The sequence below is a fragment of the Pristiophorus japonicus genome, chromosome 18, assembly GCF_044704955.1.
Source record: "Pristiophorus japonicus isolate sPriJap1 chromosome 18, sPriJap1.hap1, whole genome shotgun sequence".
Taxonomy (NCBI): domain Eukaryota; kingdom Metazoa; phylum Chordata; class Chondrichthyes; family Pristiophoridae; genus Pristiophorus; species Pristiophorus japonicus.
Window position 1 is genome coordinate 91,871,901 of NC_091994.1, and position 20,766 is coordinate 91,892,666.

At 42.1% G+C, this 20,766-nt stretch overlaps 1 protein-coding gene across 2 annotated transcripts in view; it reads right to left on the reverse strand.

Moving 5' to 3' along the window:
* Positions 1-5,364: 5,364 nt before the first annotated feature.
* The window catches only part of aldh4a1 (aldehyde dehydrogenase 4 family, member A1), a 35,240-nt gene continuing 19,838 nt past the window's right edge, over positions 5,365-20,766 (reverse strand). The window contains exons 9-15 of one of the 2 annotated variants that reach the window (XM_070860342.1): positions 20,258-20,331; positions 17,686-17,882; positions 12,180-12,227; positions 11,887-12,039; positions 11,593-11,714; positions 7,561-7,679; positions 5,365-6,525 (exon numbers count right to left, since the gene is read on the reverse strand). In XM_070860342.1, the coding sequence (XP_070716443.1) occupies positions 6,413-6,525; positions 7,561-7,679; positions 11,593-11,714; positions 11,887-12,039; positions 12,180-12,227; positions 17,686-17,882; positions 20,258-20,331 (826 nt within the window). In that variant the 3' untranslated portion in view covers positions 5,365-6,412. The remainder of the gene's footprint in view (positions 6,526-7,560; positions 7,680-11,592; positions 11,715-11,886; positions 12,040-12,179; positions 12,228-17,685; positions 17,883-20,257; positions 20,332-20,766) is intronic. The other variant, XM_070860343.1, reaches the window with a different exon arrangement.

Sequence of the window (20,766 nt, forward strand, 5' to 3'; positions counted from 1 at the left end):
TTTCTAACCCACTGCCTGAACTCGGACTTGATAAATTTCCATAGAATGATAGACATTACAGCACAGGGAGAGGCCTTTGTTGGACCTGGTGCTCTTTCCTGTAACCCCATTCCCTCCTAGATCCCTTTATATTCCTCCTTTTTAAATGTTTATCCCATTCCCTTTTACATTTTGGTTTAATTTGCCTCAATAGCCACTTGTGGTGAAGCATTCCATGGACTAAAGGCCCAGAGTTCAAGATCCTCTCCCTTCCCCCTTGGTTCGTCCAGTGGGAATTCTCGGTCTTGACCCAATACCATCATCATCATAGGCAATCCCTCGAAATCGAGGGCTTCCACTCCAAAAGTGAGTTCTCAGGTGACTGAACAGTCCAATTTGGGAATTACAGTCTCTGTCGCAGGTGGGACAGACAGTCGTTGGAGGAAAGGGTGGGTGGAGAGTCTGGTTTGCCGCACGCTCCTTCCGCTGCCTGCGCTTGTTTTCTGCATGCTCTCGATGACGAGACTTGAGGTGCTCAGCGCCCTCCCAGATGCTCTTCCTCCACTTAGGGTGGTCTTGGGCCAGGGACTCCCAGGTGTCGGTGGGGATGTTGCACTTTATCAAGGAGGCTTTGAAGGTGTCCTTGAAACGTTTCCTCTGCCCATCTGGGGCTCGCTTGCCGTGAAGGAGTTCCGAGTAGAGCGCTTGCTTTGGGAGTCTTGTGTCCGGCATGCGGACAATGTGGCCCGCCCAACGGAGCTGATCAAGTGTGGTCAGTGCTTCGATGCTGGGGATGTTTATATATCCACAGTAAGGGCCCCAGGTTTCACTCACCCCTTTACTGGCTACCCCTGTCTTAGTGCCGCTTCCATTCGCCCCTTTACTGTCTGCCCCTCTCTCGGCACCACTCCCACTCACCACATCGCTGCTCCTCTCCCAGCTCTGCAGAAAATATTGACCCCCGTCCAACCCATTCCCCAGTTTCCCTCTCTGCCTCCCACTTAAGCCACAATTGACAACAACAACTTGCATTTATATAGCGCTTTTAATGTAGTAAAACATCCCAGGGAGCTTCACAGGAGCGTTATCAAACAAAATTTGACACTAAGCCACATAAGGAGATATTAGGACAGAATTTTTATATATTATATTTATATGAAATAGTTAATGCCTCACTCCCTCACCCCACTGCCTGCTCCTGAGCACTCGTGTGCTTCTCCCAGCCGATATCTCCCCCTCCATTAATGTGCGGATGCGCTTATTTGTACTGCCAAAATGGCATGTGCTCCACCTTTGTCTATGACTGGTCCCCTTGGAGGATAAGCCACACCCTGAAGTTTCACTGGAATGTGTAACTGGATCCGCCCATCCCAAGGTTTCACTGACTTTGCAAATTGTAGCTCGATCCACTTTGACTTCCTGAAGCGACAGAGGACAGAGCTCCCCAGAAGACAGCAAGGGCCAACCAAAGTGCCTTACCCCAGTCCAATAATAGAAAATGATTCACAGATATTTTTTCTAATTTTCTAAGTATTTTTACTGTGCATGATACTTTTGGGGAAATATTGTATGGGAATTCTGGAGTCCCACTTGCTAAGGGAAAAGAACATATGGTATTGATAGAGTGCAATTATTAATAATGATTTTAAAATAGACTACATTATGAAGACAAGTAAAGTAAAACTAAAAATATTTCAAATATGGTGCAAAAAAATGTCCTGTAACCTGAGGTTACCTTTGCTAATGATTCCACAGACATTGAATCTGTGTCTCCCTGACTATCAGTGATTTCAACATTTAAAAACATGTAAAATTTGTTGGTTCAATGTTTTGATTTCTGTTAATGTGTCATCCATTACTAAAAAAGAGCATTAGAAGTTTTAAAGAAGTTAAGGTTGCCAGGCTAGGTACTATTTGGGGCATTACATTTGGATCAAAAGTCCACATATAAGTGTAATTAAACCTCGGATACTAGGAAGCCATTGTCGCTGGCTGGAATAGCGTCAGTGCCTCTCTTCCCCCTTCCTTCCATCCTACTCCTTTCCCTTTCCTCCCTCTCCATCCTTTTCTCTTTCCCCCCTCTCTCCCCCTTCCTTCCATCCTATTCCTTCCCTTTCATCCCTCCCAATCCTTCACTTTCCTCTCTCTCCCTCCTTTTCCCTTTTCTCCCTCCCTCTCCCCCACTCCTTCCCTTTCCTGGAATCAAATTCCACAGGAACTTTCAAAAGGCAGTTGGACATGTACTTGAAGAGGACTAAATTGGACAGCACAGCACAGGCACGACAGGCCGAATAGTTCCTTCTGTGCTGTAATATTCTATGATTCATGTGCACAGAAGCAAAAGCATGTTGCTGAGAGGCAATCTTGCATTTTAGCCCTGCTGCAGAGGGAGGCAATGAAGACATTGAGGATTCAGCCTACAGAAGAGAACTGCTGGCGATACAACACAAACTCTGCAGTGTACTGGGCAGCTTACCTGTGAGCTTCCACACAATGGCAGAGAGCATGGGCAGTCCAACTCCAACTAGTTTGCACACAGCATCCAGACCATGCAATCAATTATAGACAAGTGGTCAACTCTATGAGCACTGCATTGGGATCCAAAACGATGGAACCTCGAATGCAGCTCTGACAAAAGCTCAGACTACTGCCATCTTGGCATGAAGGACAGAGTTGATTAGGTCTTTGAATGTGTCTCATCAGTTCTGCACTCTGTCTTCGTGCAGAGCAGCTGGAGTGCTGAAGCCATGAGAATGCCATTAGCTCAATGGGAGAGGCAGAGGCTGCCCTTTCTCAGGATGACGTTACATCTGGTCCCCGTCACTCTCCACCTTGTTGGTGCCAGCGAGCAAGATGGGCCAGACTGCCCCGGCTGTTGCTGAGGTACTGTAGTCTGCAGCTGGGACCTCTATGGCCAGAGCTGCCAGAGGTCACCCACCACACTCCTCAATGGAGGTTCAGCAGCTTTCCATTGCTCCTGCCGTAGCCACTAGGGATGCACTTCATAGGAGCGCTAGAATAGGTAAGTGAGCACAGAAGACAGTGATTTTTAGTTTTCTACATTCATTATAAGCTATTTTCAATTGAAGAGTGAAGTACATTGGTACACCAAAACATTATCTTGGATTGCTGTTACTATTGATAGTCATCCAACGACAACATCCATGAAGTTAGACTGCATGAGGCTATTCAGATGGTAGTTGTGAGAACTGGGTTAGGTGGATGGAAGGATTGTTTGGTGCATTGGGGCAGGGAGAGAACATTCATGAGCATCTCTCATCAATGGGTTGCTGCCTGAGAACTCTGGCAGCTGAGTCAGAAGGTTGTGGGTTCAAGTCCCACTCTAGAGACTTGAGCACAAAATCTAGGCTAACACTCCAGTGCAGTACTGAGGGAGTACTTCACTATCAGATGAGGTGACTGCCCTCAAAGATGGATATAAAAGATCCCATGACACTATTCGAATTAGTACAGGGGCATACTCCCACTGTCCTGGTCAATATTCATCCCTCAACCAACATCAAGACGACATATCTGGTCATTATCACATTATGGTTTGTGGGACCTTGCTGTGCATAAATTGGCTGCCATTTCCTACAACAGTGACTACACTTCAAGTACTTAATTGGCTGTGAAACACTTTGGGGCATCCTGTGTATGTAAAAATTGCTATATAAATGCAAGTATTTCTTTTTTGCTGGGGGTTATGAACAGTCAGCTTCAACTTGAGTCAGTGGTCAGGAAGGGCATTGAATCAGTGGCGAGGATACTGAGTGTGGCAGGGGCTAAAGACAATGGCTTCAGAGTTCCCAATGTTTAACCACACTTAACAGTACTGCATACAGTTCTGGTCGCCATATCATAAAAAGGATATAGAGGCAGTGGAGAGGATGCGGAGAAGATTTACAAGGATGATACGAGAAATGCGAGGGTATACACTGGAGTGTTAGACTGGGTCTCTTTTCTCTTGAGGGCCAGAGGAGTGACCTTATCAAGGTCTTTAAAATATGAAAAGGTATTGATAGAGTATTGCCACTTGTAGGGAAGAGCATAACTAGAGGCCATCAATACAAGACAGTCTTCAAGAAATCCAATAGGGAATTCAGAAGAAAATTCTTCACCCAGAGTGGAGAGAATGTGGAACTCGCTACCACAGGGCGTGGTTGAAGCGAATCGTGTAGATGCATTTAAGGAAAGGCTAGACAAGCCTATGAGGGAGAAGGGAATAGAGGGTTATGCTGATAGATTTAGATGAGGAAAGATGAGAGGAGGCTCGAGTGGAGCATAAACGTCAGCATGGACTTGGGCTGAATGGTCTGTTTCTGTGCTGTAGATCCTATGTAACTAGGAAATTGCTGGTCATCCAGGACTGAATATCTGACAAGCAGGGATAATGGAGGAGTTGGTGGGGAGGTATAACTGGGTGTCTCCAGCCTTTATGTGGAAGATGGCCCTGTGTCTTCAGATGATGTCACTATAGGACAGCATGCAGATGAGGAAAAGGGCCTCCCCACCCCCAAGGATAAATTCTAGGGGGACTTGAGGTAACAGTGCAGGGCAAAAAAAAAATCATTGCTGGAGATCATGCTCTGGCTACAATTGGCTAGCTATGAGTGGAACCAGGCAAGGGCAGTCACACCCAGATGGTCAATGGAGAGGTGTTGGAGGAGGATGGTGTTGTTGACCATGTCAAAAGCTGCAGAGGGGTTGAGAAGGACTAGGAGGGATGGTACATCACGGTCACAGTCAAAAGATTTCATTTGTGACATTGATTAGGGCTGTTTCAGTGTTGTGGCAGGGACAGAAACCTGATTGTTTGAATCTTTCCAGTTGTAGGAAAAATGGGTGCCAGTTTAAGGAGGTGACAACATGTTCAAAGCCAGATCTGGCAATGGATGCTAAAAGTGTTGTGCATCTGATATGTTCCAAGTCTGTGCCCACTTGGACTGGGAGTGATGGTGAGGACCATACCAAGGAGAATGATCAGAACTGGAAAGAGCAAGGGTTTTACTGGGGACAAGGACATCAAAGGCAGAGATGAGAAAGTGATTGTAATACATATATCCTGCACAGAATACAAACAGACCCTAGTATTAAATAAATAGATCTATCCTTTGTATGTCTTAAGTAACAAATTGACACTTTAGGTTTGGGAAAAGTAGTTATGACCCTTTCCTCCCTAGCTCATGACTTTCAGGGCTAGAACATGGTGGTATTCTCTACTTGATGTACACAGAATACAGTGGGATTTATTCATGCAGATTCCATTGGTATTCTGTACACTGGTTATAGAATCTTACATTTCCAGACATGGTGTTTACAGGAAAAAGTTGGGATTGAATTCGGTTTGATCATCAGAGTCAAGAATGCAAGACAAGCAGGAGATTTCCATTTCAGATCATGTTTAATCGCAGTCAGCAACGAAAATAACCATCAGTTGATTAGCTATTTCCCAATGCAATCATTTTCACATTCTCTCACACAAACAACAAGTACCACATGTTCTTTTAAACTGAAATTTACATTCATTGTTGAATATTTTTTCTGTCAAGCACTTTAATTCTGAATCACCATTTGGCTATATTACAAATTGAATATTTTTTTTGCAATCAAGATTTCTGCTGTGCTTTTAGTTATTGCTAACAAAGCACACAGACATACAATAAGTTAAATCAATTCTAAAATAACTTTCACACACTGCTCCTTCTTGAGGATTCCAGACTGCACAAAATAATGTACTTTTAAGTAAAGATCGAAATAGACCAAATTACACAAATCTAAAAGAAAGTGTACTGAAAATTCATCAGAGAAAAAGGACAACCGATGAACAATATTCTCAAGTCAGTAAATTGCTAGTTTGCCTTCAGAACTACTCTCCAATCTTATACAACCATGTCAACATTTCTAGTGATCCATATGATTAAATACACTTGCAATAATTGTAACAGTGTACCCTACAATGCAGTTTGAGTGGCAGATTTATATTAATCATCTGATTTTTGCAGACTGTGATTTGTGGAGCAGTTATACAGTAGAAATAAGATCAAAAACAAACAAGTATTCATACCTTTTGTCAGTGCATTGAACTGGATTTCATTTCCGATGAAATGTTTGCAATAAAATCTTGCTGTTAAATGTGAATACAGTTTAACTATAAAATAATAATGCACAGGGTTTCATTAAAAATACATGCACAATTCTTAAAAACTGTTCTCACATGTTCTCCAGTCTTTTATTTAAAAACCTTGCCATTGGTTTAGCCCTTTGCTGAAGCAGACTTTTGAGAATGTAGTCTTTTACAGAAATTCTAGAAAGGACAGTGGTCAGAAGGAGCACTTCCCAAATGCACAGTTGGAAATAAACTTCAGGTAGTGGCTCAACAGCTGCAGGTGTAAAAATGTTCATTGGAACATATTAACACTGCTTTGAATATTTATTTCATATAAGGGTATCTCCATCCAGTCAAGGGAACGTGCGTCTCCTTTACAGATTGTGGTGATGTCCAACGGAGGATGTAGTGGGGACCTCCAGCCTTGTCATTAGTTCCTTGAAAAAGGAGAAGAAGAACATCGTAGTTAATGGTGTCTCCATTTGTTTTATCACAATTGGTGTTTACTAACTCTTGGAAGACCAGAGCGGAGTTACTAAGTATCCGTGGAGTGTGCCTGTGTAATGCTAGCATAAAGTTTAAATTCTGTTTTGCCAGTAATATCTGATTTGCAAGATTTAAAACAAACATTTATTTACGTCAGCCAGTGACTCAGTGGGCAGCACTCGCGCCTCGGAGTCAGAAGGTATTGGGTTCAAGTCCCACTTCAGAGACTTGAGCGCAGAAATCTAGGCCGACACTTCAGTGCAGTACTGAGGGAGTGCTGCACTGTCAGAGGTGTTGTCTTTCAGATGAGACGTTAAACTGAGGCCCCGTCTGCCCTCTCAGGTGGACGTAAAAGATTCAATGGCACTATTTCAAATAAGAGCAGGGTAGTTATCCCCAGTGTCCTGGCCAATATTTATCCCTCAATCAACAGCACAAACAGATTATGTGGCCATTATCACATTGCTGTTTGTGGGAGCTTGGTGAGCGTAAATTCGTTGCTGTGTTTCCTACATTACAACAGTCACTACACTTCAAAATTACTTAATTGGCTGCAAAGCGCTTTGGAACGTCCGGTAGTTGTAAAAGACACTATATAAATACAAGTCTCTCTTATTTTTTTTAAATCCCCAATCGTAGATAGGTCTTAAAGGTCTGTGTAATTCCCTTTTATAGAATTAAAAAAAGTTTAGGGGAACTTTTAACGCTGAATGAGATAGGCAACAGGAAAGACCCTTGCAAGCAGCAGCGGGCAGGCACAGACTGGTCAAGAGTGAGAAAAATAGTTTCCAGTATGTAAAAACTGGAGTACCCCCACAACAAATTCAACGAGGTGCAGAGTAGACTGATCAGTGTACCCACATTCAGGCTGCAACCTTAGAGGATTCAGTACCAAAAAGAGATAGAGATAGAGATAGAGATAGAGATAAGACTGTCCAACAGAAATATGGCATAATTAGCCAAACAGCTAAACTCAATCTATTTACCAGAGATACGAGCTCCTCCAAATGGCTGCTGTGCAACAACTGAGCCAGTTGACTTGTCATTGATGTAGAAGTTTCCAGCAGAATACCGCAGAACTTTACACGCTTCAGCGACAACATTTCTGTAACAAAACAGGTTTATAAAAAAAAAAACAGCTTTTGCATTAAAGTAAAGGGGGCAAAGTTTCCATTTATCTGCACGGCCATGCAGCGGTCTGAAGCTCCCGCACAGGCCGCTTGCTGGTTTCTCAATGGGGAAACCGCGCATCAGCTGTCTTTATTTTTGCAGGTATTCTTATTACCAAATTGGTCATTGTATGCCCTGTAAAAAAATCTTGAAGAACCAGCTGAGATTATGATCAGCACCTAATCAGCTGCAACAAGGTCAAGAATCTCTCTCCATTAAAGGGGCCATGCACCCAAAAATAAATTACAGGGAAGATTGAAAAAGAAAAGGGGGAGGGTCATTTTAACTTTGGACAAGTGTAAAACGGGCATTAAACATCTTTCCCGATTGAAGTTGATGCAAATTAAAAATTGGGAGAGATGTATAATGTGCGGTGGATCAGATATTGCCCGCTGTGCACTGCCGTCAATAGTTAAAATTGCCCCCAAGGTGTTAGCAGCCCTGAATCCGGGATCTCCTAACATTGTCTTGCCATACAGTCACCATTTATCAACACTAGCAGATCTATTTTAGCATCACTCGTAACTGGCAAGTTATATGAAATGTTTTTGTTTCTTAACCTTGATGTATTTATATTGGAAATTAATTACAGGTTGTTCTTAATCGTTCCTAACCACGTTGTCCAAATGTATAAATAACATTTTAATTAGAATTTTAGTACTCTAGAATATACTATGGGACAGTCGCATTTCCATCAGATGCAGAACTTCATAAATAATACATCTGCATGCATCACAAACACTAACTCCCACACAAGCTCTCCCTATACTAGTCACCAAGCTCAAAGACAGGCAAGAAGGTTCTTATCTCAATACTGCTTCTTTGTAATCAACAGTTGAATCAAAGTTCCCACATAACTCCCCCTCTCCAATTTACCATTCCCACTGATCAAGTACAGTGAAATCTGTAAATCAGCTGTCCTTATTACCAAATTGGTCATTGTATGCCCTGTAAAAATGTTCCCAACAATCTTAAAAAACCAGCTGAGATGATCAGCACCTAATAAGCTGCAACAATGCTAAGAAACCCTCTCCCACATACCAGTATTGAGCTCTATTCACTACAGTTTTGCAGTCTAAATTCCCATTTCAATCATAGGGAAAGAAAAATAAGAGCAGTATTGATCAAAGATACAGTTGCAGCCCTGGAAAGGGATGAAGTGCTTGAGAGTTCAAAGATAGAACCTATTTGGTTAGCGTTAAGAAGCAGAACAGCAGCAGTTACGCTGCTAGGCGTGTGCTATAGGGGGAAGGAAACAGAGGAGCAAATTTCGTAAAGATGTAAAAGGAATAGAGTAGTAATAATGGGGGACATTATTTAGACTGTAAAACTATTAAGTGAATAGAGCTGAACACTGATGTGTGGGGGAGGAATATAGATTAGGCAAGTGTAAAGGGCGAGGGGGGAGGAATTCCTGAAATGTGTACAGGAGGACTTGATCAGCATGTTTCTAGGCCAATGAGGATGGAAGCAGTGCTGGATCTAGATCTGGGAAATGAAGTGGGGCAAGTGGAGCATGTTTCAGTTGGGGAGCATTTGGGGAATAGTGATCACATCAAGTACAAAATATTCGGGCCAACAGCTCCATGCTGGTGTTTGTGCTGCACACGAGCCTCCTCTTCATCAAATCCCATCAACATATCCTTCTATTCCTTTCTCTATCATGTGCTTATTCAGCTTCCTCTTGAATGCATCGATGCTAGTTGCCTCAACTACTTTTTGTGGTAGTGGGTTCTACATTCTAACCACTCTCTGGGTAAAATATGTTTCTCCTGAATGTTCTATTGGCTTTATTAATGACTATATTATACTAATGGCCCCTAGTTCTGGTCTCGCCCACAAGTAGAAATATCTTCTGTACGTCTACCCTAACAAACCCTTTCATAATCTCAGGTCACCCCTGTATCTTCTCTTTTCCAGAGAAAAGAAGAAAGTCCCAGCCTGTTCAATCATTCCTGATAGTTATATATCAGTTCTGGCATCATTCTAGTAAATCTTTTTTGCACTCTCTCCAGTGCATCTATATCCTTTTTATAATATGGAGACTAATGTTCCCGCTCATTTTTTTGGGTTGCACAGTCCCTATAACAGGCTGCATGGCCGATTCAAATAGAAAAAAGGAGGCTTATAACTAATGCAAGGCTGATGGTATAGCAGAGAACCAAAATGAACAAAGTATAGGGGTGATTAAAAAAAATGAATAAAAGGGGCAAAGAGAGAGTATGAGACTGGATTAGCACGTAACAGAAGAGAACTCAAAAGTATAAATAGTAAAAAAATATAATCAAAGGGTGAGGCCTATTAAGGACCAAAAAGGTAGAGGGCACGGCTGAGATACTAAATAACTACTTTACATCTGCCTTCACTAGAGAAGAGGATGCTGCCAATGTAGCAGTAAAGGAGGGGGTAGTTGCAATATTGGATAGGATAAAAATAAAGGGGAGGTACTTAAGATTGGCAGTACTCAAAATAAAACTGAACCTAATATTTAACCAAGTATAACACCTCAAAGTTTATGATGGTGTTTTGCTGATCCCACAAAACAGTTTGGAACAATCATTAAAAAAAAACCGAAATACTATATAAACTAAATGGTATCATTTTAATGGGAGTGCAGGAAGAGAGAGACCTGGGAGTGTACATATTCAAATCTTTGAAGGTAGCGGGACAAGTTGAGATGGTTGGTAAAAAAAGGATACGGGATCCTTAGCTTTATGAATAGAAAGAGTACAAAAGAAAGAAAATATTCTGAACCTTTATCAAACATTGATTAGACCCCAACTGGAGAATTCTGGGTACCACATTTTAGGAAGGATGTCAAGGCCTTAGAGAGGGTGCAGACGAGATTTACTAGAACAGTGCCAGGGATGAGGAACTTCAGTTATCTGGAGAGACTGGGGTTGTTCTCCTTTGAGCCGAGAAGCTCAAGAGGTTTGATGGGGTGTTCAAAATCATGAATGGTTTTGACAGAGTATAACGAGAAACTAGGAGAAATGGTTTCCAGTGGCTGAACGGTCAGTGACCAGAGGACACAGAGTTCAAGTCAGTGGCAAAAGAACTAGAAGCGATATGAGGATTTTTTTCTTTACGCAGCGAGTTTATGATCTAGAATACGGTGGTGGAAGCAGACAACTTCCAAAAGGGAAAACTTTACAGGGCTGTGGGGAAAGAGCCGATTGGTGGGACTAATTGGATAGCTCTTTCAGAAAGCCGGCACAGGCACGATGGGCTGAATGGCCTCATTCTGTGCTGCTTCATTCTATGATTCCAACAAGGAGACCGTCCGGGGGCAGACTAAGAGGGGAAAATCGAGGAACCCCCATTTTCCGAGACTTTCCGAATACCGATACACCCGATTGCTCAGACACATTCCACACCACTCCACATGTCACAAAGCCCTGGGTGCACAGCAGTGAGAAATTTAAATTGCTGATCCTTCCGGCTGCTGGGGTGGAAAAACCCTCGATTCCAGGAGGGTGGGAACCCTACCCCTCAGGTCAGAAGAAACTAGCAGAAAAATAACTGGCTTCCTCTTTGAAGTTTGAAAAGTGTAATGTCCGAAATGTGACGGATGCATTTCAAAACATAGATATCGCTAGATTTAAAAAATAAAACTTTTGCCAGTGATTTTAAATACTGCTTTCTAAACAATGAGGATTGGCACAGGCTACTATCTGTACACCGCTTGGAACGCTTACTGGCATTGATCGTATTATCAGTACAGGTACAAAGTCTGAAATCCAGAATCATTAGGACCGAATCCGTGCTGGATTTCGGACCTCGCCGCCCGCCAAGTCTGGATTCGGACGCTGCACCTGTATATGCTCTCCAGTCTAATGAAAACTCACTTATCCTGTGCAAAGACAGCACCAGTGAGACCATAAGGGGTGCTTGTGTCAATCAAGTGGAGAATTTCCTGGTACTTGTTTTCAGGGTAAACGTATATAGCCACAATTGGTCCAAAAATTTCCTGAAAACAAAACAAAAAGCAATTCAATTATAATTCAGTTATGCTCTTCCTGATATGGGATATAAACAATGTAATCAGTTTAAAGAGGCTCAATGTCAACTACATAACTTTCTTTTGAAAGTCAGCTATTCCTTATTAGTAACAGAAATTCTATGTTTGGTGACTCGCTTACCTCTTTCATTATGGGATCCTGAGGGTCTTTTGTCTCTATAATTGATGGCTGCACATAATAACCAACCCCATCATCACACTTCCCACCTGCAATTACTGTTAGATTCGGGGAGGACCGTGCATGTTCAATCCATTTCTTATTCCGAGCAAAGGACTGAGAGAGAATTTTTTTTTTTTTTAAAAAGAAAATTATTTTGTTGCAACAAATAAGACAGAAGCAGAAGAGATGAAGGGTGAAATGTTCTCTAATTGATTAAGAATGGGGCATATTGTACCGCTAGTAATAGTCTTTACCTTGTTATCAATGACCGCGGAAAAGAATGTTTCAAAGTCATCAACTGGCTAAAAGAAACAAAAAACATCAAGTACAGATTAATACTACAATGCAACTCAATCTGGCTCATTATTCAACTCGCAGTGCAAAGCTAATGCAAGAACCATACATTGCAACATGACCCAGAAATACTGCAGTCCTGCAAGAAGAAAAATCATTTGGCAAATCTCTATACATGGTTTATTGGGCTCTGGCAGTTGGGAAAAAGATCGGATTACGACACTGACCGTTCCCCCAGGAGTGTGTTTAGATCTAACTTCGACCAATAGAATTATAGCTCCCTCCCTTTGCCAACTGTAAGAGTCCCAAATGAAAATTATTTGCACAGCCCCAATGTCATTTATAGCAGCGACACGGTCAAATGGAAAAGACCACAGGATTGCTCGTGTGGCCACTGGAAATGCTACATTAGTGTATTAGGAGATGCTTTATGGAGGTTAATTAGGGCATGCTATTACTACAACTACAACTTGCATTTATATAGTGCCCTTAACGCAGAAAACGCCCCAAGGTGCTTCAGAGGCTGACAGCATGGCTGCCAATGGTGAGGTGAAGGGGATGCGCAGGAGGCCAAAGTCAGGAGGAGCAGAACGCTTGGAGTGGGTGTATGGCTGGAGGAGCGAGGCCAGAGGGATTTAAACACAAAGGATGAGAATTTCTAGTTTGAGGGGCCGGTAGACCGGGAGCCAATGCAAATCAGCAAGGACAGGGATGATAGATATGTAGGACTTTGTGTGGCAAAGGGTACAGGCAGCAGAGTTTTGGATGAGTTGAAGTTTATGGAAGGTGCAGGATGGAAGGTTGGGCAGAAGAGCATTGGAATAGGCGAGTCTGGAGGTGAGCTAGGCATGGATGAAGGTTGCAACAGGAGATGGGTTGAGATACACGTGGAGATAAGCTGAAATTAGATGATCTTTGTGTGATAGAGAGGACAGGGGTCAGAAAATCAGTGCAAGGTTATTACATAGAATTAACAGCACAAACAGGCCATTTGGCCCAACTGGTCTATGCCGTTGTTTATGCTCCACAAAAGCCTCCTCCCACGAACCCTATCAGCTAACCTCATCAGCATATCCTTCGATTCCTTTCTCGCTCGTGTGTTTATCTAGCTTCCCCTTAAATGCATCGATGAGGAGTGACTGGAGACATTGGGATTACTTTCAATGGTGCAGGGAAGGTGAAAAGGAGAATAAATAAAAAGGATCAGCTGTGGCTTAGTGGTAGCAATCTCGCCTCGAAGTCAGAAGGTTGTGCATTCAAGTTCCATTCTGGAGATTGGAGCACAAAAAAAAAAAGCACAGGTGGATGTAAAAGATCCCCCATCACTATTTCGAAGAGGAGCTCTCCAGGAGTCCTGGCCAATATTTATCCCTCAATCACCATCTAAAAACATTATCTCATTGCTGTTTGTGGGAGCTTGCTGTGCACAAGTTGGCTGCCACTTTTCCGACACTACAACAGTGATGTAGGAGTTACGGGGAGCGGGCGGGTAAGTGGAGCTGAGTCCACGGCCAGATTAGCCATGATCTTGTTGAATGGCGGAGCAGGCTCGAGGGGCTAGATGGCCTAACTCCTGTTCCTAATTCTTATGTTCTTATGATCACATTTCAAAAGTACTTAATTGGCTGCAAGATGCATTGGGACATCCTGAGGCTATAAAAAGGTGCTATAGAAATGCAAGTTTTTCTTTTTCTCTCATTTTGATAATAGGAAGAGATTATTTTCTCTGGTTGGGGTGTTAAGTGATGAAAGGTCATCAGCTTAAAATCATCAAGAGTGTAAGGAGAGAGGTTAGGAGAAATGTCTTGAGTTGTTGGAGCATGGAATGCTTTGTCATAGGGAGTGGTTGAGGCACTGCAACTTTTGAGGAAAAACAGAATAAATTACAAAGTATGGACAGCACAGAAACAGGCCATTCGGCCCAACAGGCCCATGCCGGTGTTTATACTCCACACAAGCCTCATCCCACCCCTCCATCTCACCCCATCAACATATCCTTCCATTCCTTTATCATGTGCTTATCTAGCTTCCCCTCGAATGCATCTGCGCTATTCGTCTCAACTACTCCGTGGTAGTGAGCTCCATGTGCTAACTACTTTCTGCGTAAAGGAGTTTCTCCTGAATTTATTAGTGACCATCTTATGTTTATGGCCCCTAGTTCTGGTCTCACCCGCAAGTGGAAACACCTTCTCTACGTCGACCCCTTCTTAATTTTAAAGACTTTTATCAGGTCACCTCTGTCTTCTCTTTTCTAGAAAAAAAAAAGAGCCCCAGCCACATGAACTGAAGGCAGAAATGTTTTCAGATCAGCTAATGGTTTGCAATTACAGATGTATTAATGTAACCCCCGAGATTAGCGGATGCGGGGATCAAGATCCCGGCAGCAAATCACTTACTGTTTTCTTGCTGACCTCACGCCATTTTACACAGGGATATTTTGGTTGGCAAGGGCCTATTGAGATGCAACGGTGGGGGTCAGACTTCAATGCTGTTTTAACTTTGCGTGGGGAGGTTGGCGCTTGGTACCGGCCTCGCCAGTGAAACCCAGTGCCAAGGAACAGCAGGTCCAGAACGCGGCATAGAACGCAAATGATTGAGTTTTTAAAGGCTTCCGTGTGGTCGAGAAGGAAATCGTGGGCCTCCCCTGCCCCAGCTTCCCTCCGACCAACTGCAATCACTTACCACCTCTCAATGATCCACTTACTGGGTCCAATCCCGCGGGTCCATTGCTGGCCTGCCGCGCTCACTAGACTCCCGCCCACCAGCTTCAGGTCATTGATGCCGGGAGTTGGGTTGATTATTTGAATGAGGCCTGGGAGTTAAAATTGCTTAGGCCCAGTGCTCACTACGCGGGTTAAAATCAGAGCTTTAGGGTTTGTCCTTGAAGTTAAAGCATTTAAATGGTCTTCAAATGAGTATGTCCAAAATTGTCTTGTCTGAAGGTTTATTTTCTTCACGATGAGCAGAAGTTTGAGACAAGGAGGTTGTTCCTGCTGTGAATACATTAACTAGCTTTATTTCAGTATTTTGGATGCTACATGTGCAGAATTACCAGTGATTGGAAAGGAGGACTTGAGTCGGAATGGTACCAAGATGGTTTTCATTTACAGGATTACATGGATATCCACATATTTAGGATTTTACTACAGCTTACTACTCTAATGTTGACCTGTTTGTGGTGAGCTGGAGTTGCCGACTAGGGCCTGGATCTTTGAAACCAGTTTTCAATTGATTTATATATTTGTGGCGAAGGTCACTTTGTTGCTGTGTGGTAATTGAGGAACGAGCTTGTGTCATCCATATTAGAGCAGCCATCATCCAGGGAGAAATGTGAAAATTATCAATATTATAACAGATTGCAAATCCCAGACTGCAGTCAGGTTAATCTGAGCATAAAATTCAGCCCTCTAAAATGGTGCAAACCATATTTTTGTGAATTTTAGTTTTGCGATTACAATGTATAATGAGTTTTACTTCCAGTACAAAGAGTCCAGTAATATAGACCAATAATTACTGTTGGTGGTAATAGCTAACTGTGCTCATACAACATTCCTGTGTCTGATATTTTAATGCAGGGCATTCTTCCACTCATTTTAATTAGGTTAATTCCTCTGTTTAAAAAAAAAAGTGGACAGAGGAATGTTATACAATAATGTTAAGCATTTGTCTGCTATTATCACCAACAGTAACTTCTAGCTTTACATTAGAAAATGTTTGAAACAGACAAGAGGTTGATCAGCATCTAAGAGAGCAAAAGCCAGGTTAATGTTCGGGTGTGACCCTTCATTAGAACTCAGTTCTACCGCACTGTTTCAATGATGCACACGCATCTTTATTCCTCACTGAAGCCACTTAAAAATAAAAGTAGTTTATTCTAAACAGTTCATGTAATCCTGCATCTATGTCAGGGCTAGCATGGGATTGAGACAGGGGCAGATAGTGAGCCGGTTTGTTTTCTGCATATAGAACATAGCTGCTTGGGATTATTGCAATTGTTTGTTCTAAGATTGTAATTCATAAATTAACATGGGGTCACATTTATGAATCGTTGTCAAGTTCTGTTGCGAAGTCTCCAAGGCTACTTTTACTTTGATTTATATACCCGAAACCCTTCCAGGAGAAATTAGTTTTGGCTTGCACTGCAGAATGACAGCAGGTGCCAAAATGTCAGAAAAAGTATTAAATAAAGTGTCAAAATTAAAATTTTCTAGAGATGTCCCCAGATCACCCAAGAGAATCAATCTCATGCAGTTAGCTTCACATCACCCTTCTGCAGGTTTTGAATCCACCGCTGCGACAAACTTACACCGTTGTACTTCAGGCTTTTTCTCCTGCAGTAAAAGTGATGGAATGTTGGGTATACCTGAAGGTTAGCTTATGTCCCACTGAACTTTCTGTATTCCTTCTTGTTTTCACAGATCATGAGGCCTATATTTAGGGCAGCTTTATGAAGCCAATCTGGTTTTGCATTTATGCAATTAACTTGAACAGATCCAATCTCTGCCCAAATGTTTGATAATCTATGAATTCAGAGAGCTTTAAAATGTTATTCTATTTGATTTTGGAAGTGTGTAATACACCTGAGAGTCTTTGGTTTTAGTTATTTATCAATACAAGGTTGGAAATGGTTGCTCGTATAACACTAGATCATTTTTTTTTTTAAAAACAGTAATCATGGACATTGCTAAGTCTCACAGGATGTTCCAATATCCGGAGGCAGTTACCAAATCAGTTTTTTAAAATAAAGTTCCAATAATGAAGCAAAACATCCAAGGAATCTCAAGGGATCAGATCAACAGCGAGCAGCAATTGGGAGAAAAATTATGAGGGGTGACCAATGAACAAACTTTTGAGGATCCTTTGAAGAGAGGGGAGACACGGCAAGGTAGAGGAATTCTGGAAGAGAATTCCAGAGTTCAGGGATGTGATGGTTTCAGTCTCTGCCCCGCACATTCAGCTGGTGGAGGGGGTGGGGAAGAGAGACACAACAGTCCAGACTCAGAACAGATTGAGAGAGGTGGAACATAGGGTGAGGGAGGTTGCAGGGGTAGGATGGAGTGATCTGCAAACAATGAGGCAGATTTCAAAGTCCAAAAAGTGCTTCCTCTCTTTCAAGCCTGTAACCTTGGAGATAATCAAACAAAACAAGTGTAATATCTGCATTGCTTTAGGTTATGACATGGCTTCTGGCTGCAGCTGGTGTTTTGAGACTCAAGGTATAGCCACGAAGCCAAAACTAAGCAAAAGCACTTGTGTCGTTAAACCTTCCTTCTACAATCCACAAGCCTTTTAAAAGCACACGCTTAGTTTCATCTAATCACTACTTCGTGATTTACCTCGTGCTCGGTTACTATTTCCAATCTTGTTGGTGCCCTGCATTATGGGCTTTGGCCTTTCGCTCGGGATTCTCAATTATTAAAAAAAAAACAGGAAAATTTGTTTGAATGTTATCTTGGTCTTACTTACATTTCCCACTTTAATTTTCTTCTGCTCCTCTAAGAGATTCTTTTTAATTTCAGGCCACAATGAATCAGGCACATACATCCTTGAACATGCTGAACATTTTTGCCCTCCATACTCAAAGGCAGACCGAATGGTACCATTTACCACACTGACAGTATCAGCCGATTTATGCACAAAGTGAAAGTTCTTACCACCACATTCTGTAAAAACAAGAATTGTCCTTTAGAAATACACTTGCTTTGGAGACTTGCTAATGTGAGTGACCAGCAGGCAAGGATTAGCCAACTAGGACAAAAATCTTAAATCATTCTGATCCTCCAACCTGGCAGCAGACAAAATCTCCTTGGTTACAGTTTGACGAGGTTCCAGTTTTAAATTTTCTGACAGGTACACAAAAGTAGCGCAATAACAGCAAGCAAGGAAAAAGGCAGGCCAGGTTAAAGTTTGCATCTTTTCAAGCAGGAGGGATTCCTGAAGAGAACACTGGGTGATAATTTCTGAAGCATAACAACTGGATCAGAGTACCTCCAGCTATCTTACAGACTGAGAATTTGCAAATAATCACCTCAGATATAAAGTGAAAACACCCATTTTAAGACTGTCGACACTGAGCAAATGAGCCTCCCATTGTTAACGCCATTAAGAGGAGAGATCACTATTCAACCATTTTTTTTTTTAAAAAGGAGGTCGAGAACTTTTCTGTATGTTGACCAGACCTCAATATATTTTCCCTTCCAACTTTCGCCAAAAACAGTTGAAAGAAAAAGCACCAGTCTAATTTTTGTAGTTGCACCTTTCATCACCTATGGTGCAGGCGTGACCAATGCTAATTTCACAGCAGTGATATAATTCAGACTTTTAGTTAGTTAAAGAACCACATCATGATTTGAGTCATTGTTCACAATCGAGGAATAACTCATAGCAAGTCCCAAGCACTTTTATATTGTTTACGAGCTTTCATAATTCATGTTTTCCTGTGGTGTTAGCCTCTACTTTCAGTTGAGCCATTCGTTGTGCAAATGCTATTGTGCTATTGGGCACTTAACAGTTTATCTTTGGGCTGGAATTTTTCTTCATTATCCTTGTGTACTACCAGGGGATACCTCCTGCAATATATTAATGCTTGAATGGGGGGGGGGGGGAGGGATACATATTAGGGACACCCAACATGGCTTCATGAAAAAAAGGTCATGTCTTACAAATCTAAATGTATTTTTTGAAGAAGTTACAAAGTTGGTGGATGAGGGAAAGCCCAGTAGACAATGTCTACTTAGATTTCCAAAAAGCTTTTGATAAAAAGGTACCGCCCAAGAGGCTTATCCGTAAGATTGAAGCCTCTGGCAGTAGTGGCAATATAGTGGGCTGGATTGAGAACTGGCATAGCAAAAACTAGTTATAGATGGATTTGGATCTATTTGGAGACCAGTCACCAGTGGTGTCCTGCAGGGATTGGTGTTGGGACTGTTGCTCTATATTTTTATTAATGATCTGGATATGGGTGTTGGGGACACGATCTACAAACCTGCAGATGATTAAGATCGGTGCGAATGTCAACACTGTAGAGAATGCTCGACTGCTTCAAGCAGATTTTAAAGAGTAGGGAGATTGGGCTCATATCTGGCAAATGATTTATATATTGGATAAATACATGTGGACAGGGCAAATGCTCAATCTTCATACACCCTTCAGGGAAAAGCATTACAGAAGGTGGTGATATTTCTAGTGCATACATCTCTAAAAGGTACAAGAGCAATGCCACAAAGTGATATAGCTAGAGCAAATAGGGTGTTGATAATGAAGGGAATAGATTGTATTCCAGTTGACAGTTTGTTCCAAGTAATTAGGTTAGGGAGGACCAGGGGTCACAAATTTAAGTTGTACAAGGCCAGATCTGGCTTAGATGTCAGGAGGTGGTTCTTTTCCCAAAGAATAGTGGACCACTGAAACAGGCTGCCATCTCGTGCAGTGGATGCTGATTGCTGAATTCCTTCAAACGAGAGATGGACCCGTTTCTGGATGGGGCAGAGGTAGGGACAGGGAATTCAAGGCCAGTGATCTCCTGAAATAGTTTATCGCATAGATGGGTTTGGGGAGAAATTCCCAGATTTCTTTCCCCGAAATTGGCCTTTTTAAAAATCTGTTTTTATCAATGTCTCCCAGGAGATCACATAGTTTCAGGTGAGGTGGCGTGTATATATTGTGATACACAAGGTATCGCAATTGTGCGGGACAGGCTTGATGGACTAGAGGGCGTTTACCTGTCCATCGTTGTTCGTATGTAGGAGAAGGAACATTTCACATGGCTTAGAGCAAATCAGGCCAGGAGCCTGCCGTCACATTATTCTAGTGGGACTGTACATACAATAACATTTCCCTGAAATAAAATCTACCCTGAAGGAGAAATCAGTCAGTACAGATTTGTAATTCAGTTTCCACAACTGATTTTATGAATACAACTTTTACTTGACCATGTAGATACCTTGTGTGGAAAATATTTAGTTCTGTGGATTTACTTGGAAGTGTTGCAAATGTCGAAGGATTAGGGTGTGTTAGAGTTCGGGAAAGATGTTCCTACCTCCAATCAGGCGAGGAAAGGTACGGTATTTATCCAGTTTCTCAGCCACCTGCTTCCAAAGATGTCTAAATGTTCTGAAGGAGGAGGGAAAATAGCCAAGTGATAAAGATACATAAAAAACAATGTATATTAGACTAACTGCTCGATACTTGGGTCAGGTTAATCTTCTCTCCCTTCTTGAACAAATATATTACATTGGCTGCTCTCCAGTTCCACATTGCAATTTGCATATCTGAGGATAGATAAACTGTCAAGAGCCTCTGGATCTCCTCACTGACTTTGTTCAACAGCTTAAAGTGCATGTCCTCAGAACTCAATGTTTTGCTCGGCTATTTTTATTCAGAACTAAATCCTAAACAATTTTCTACACTCTCCTCTGGTAACCTTCATCCTCACTTCTAACATCATTTGTAAAGAATGGCGCAAAATAATTATTTATGTACGGTCATCCTCCACAAGAAGATTCTCCCCCCACCCCCACCCCATCACATTTCTACATTCACTTCAGT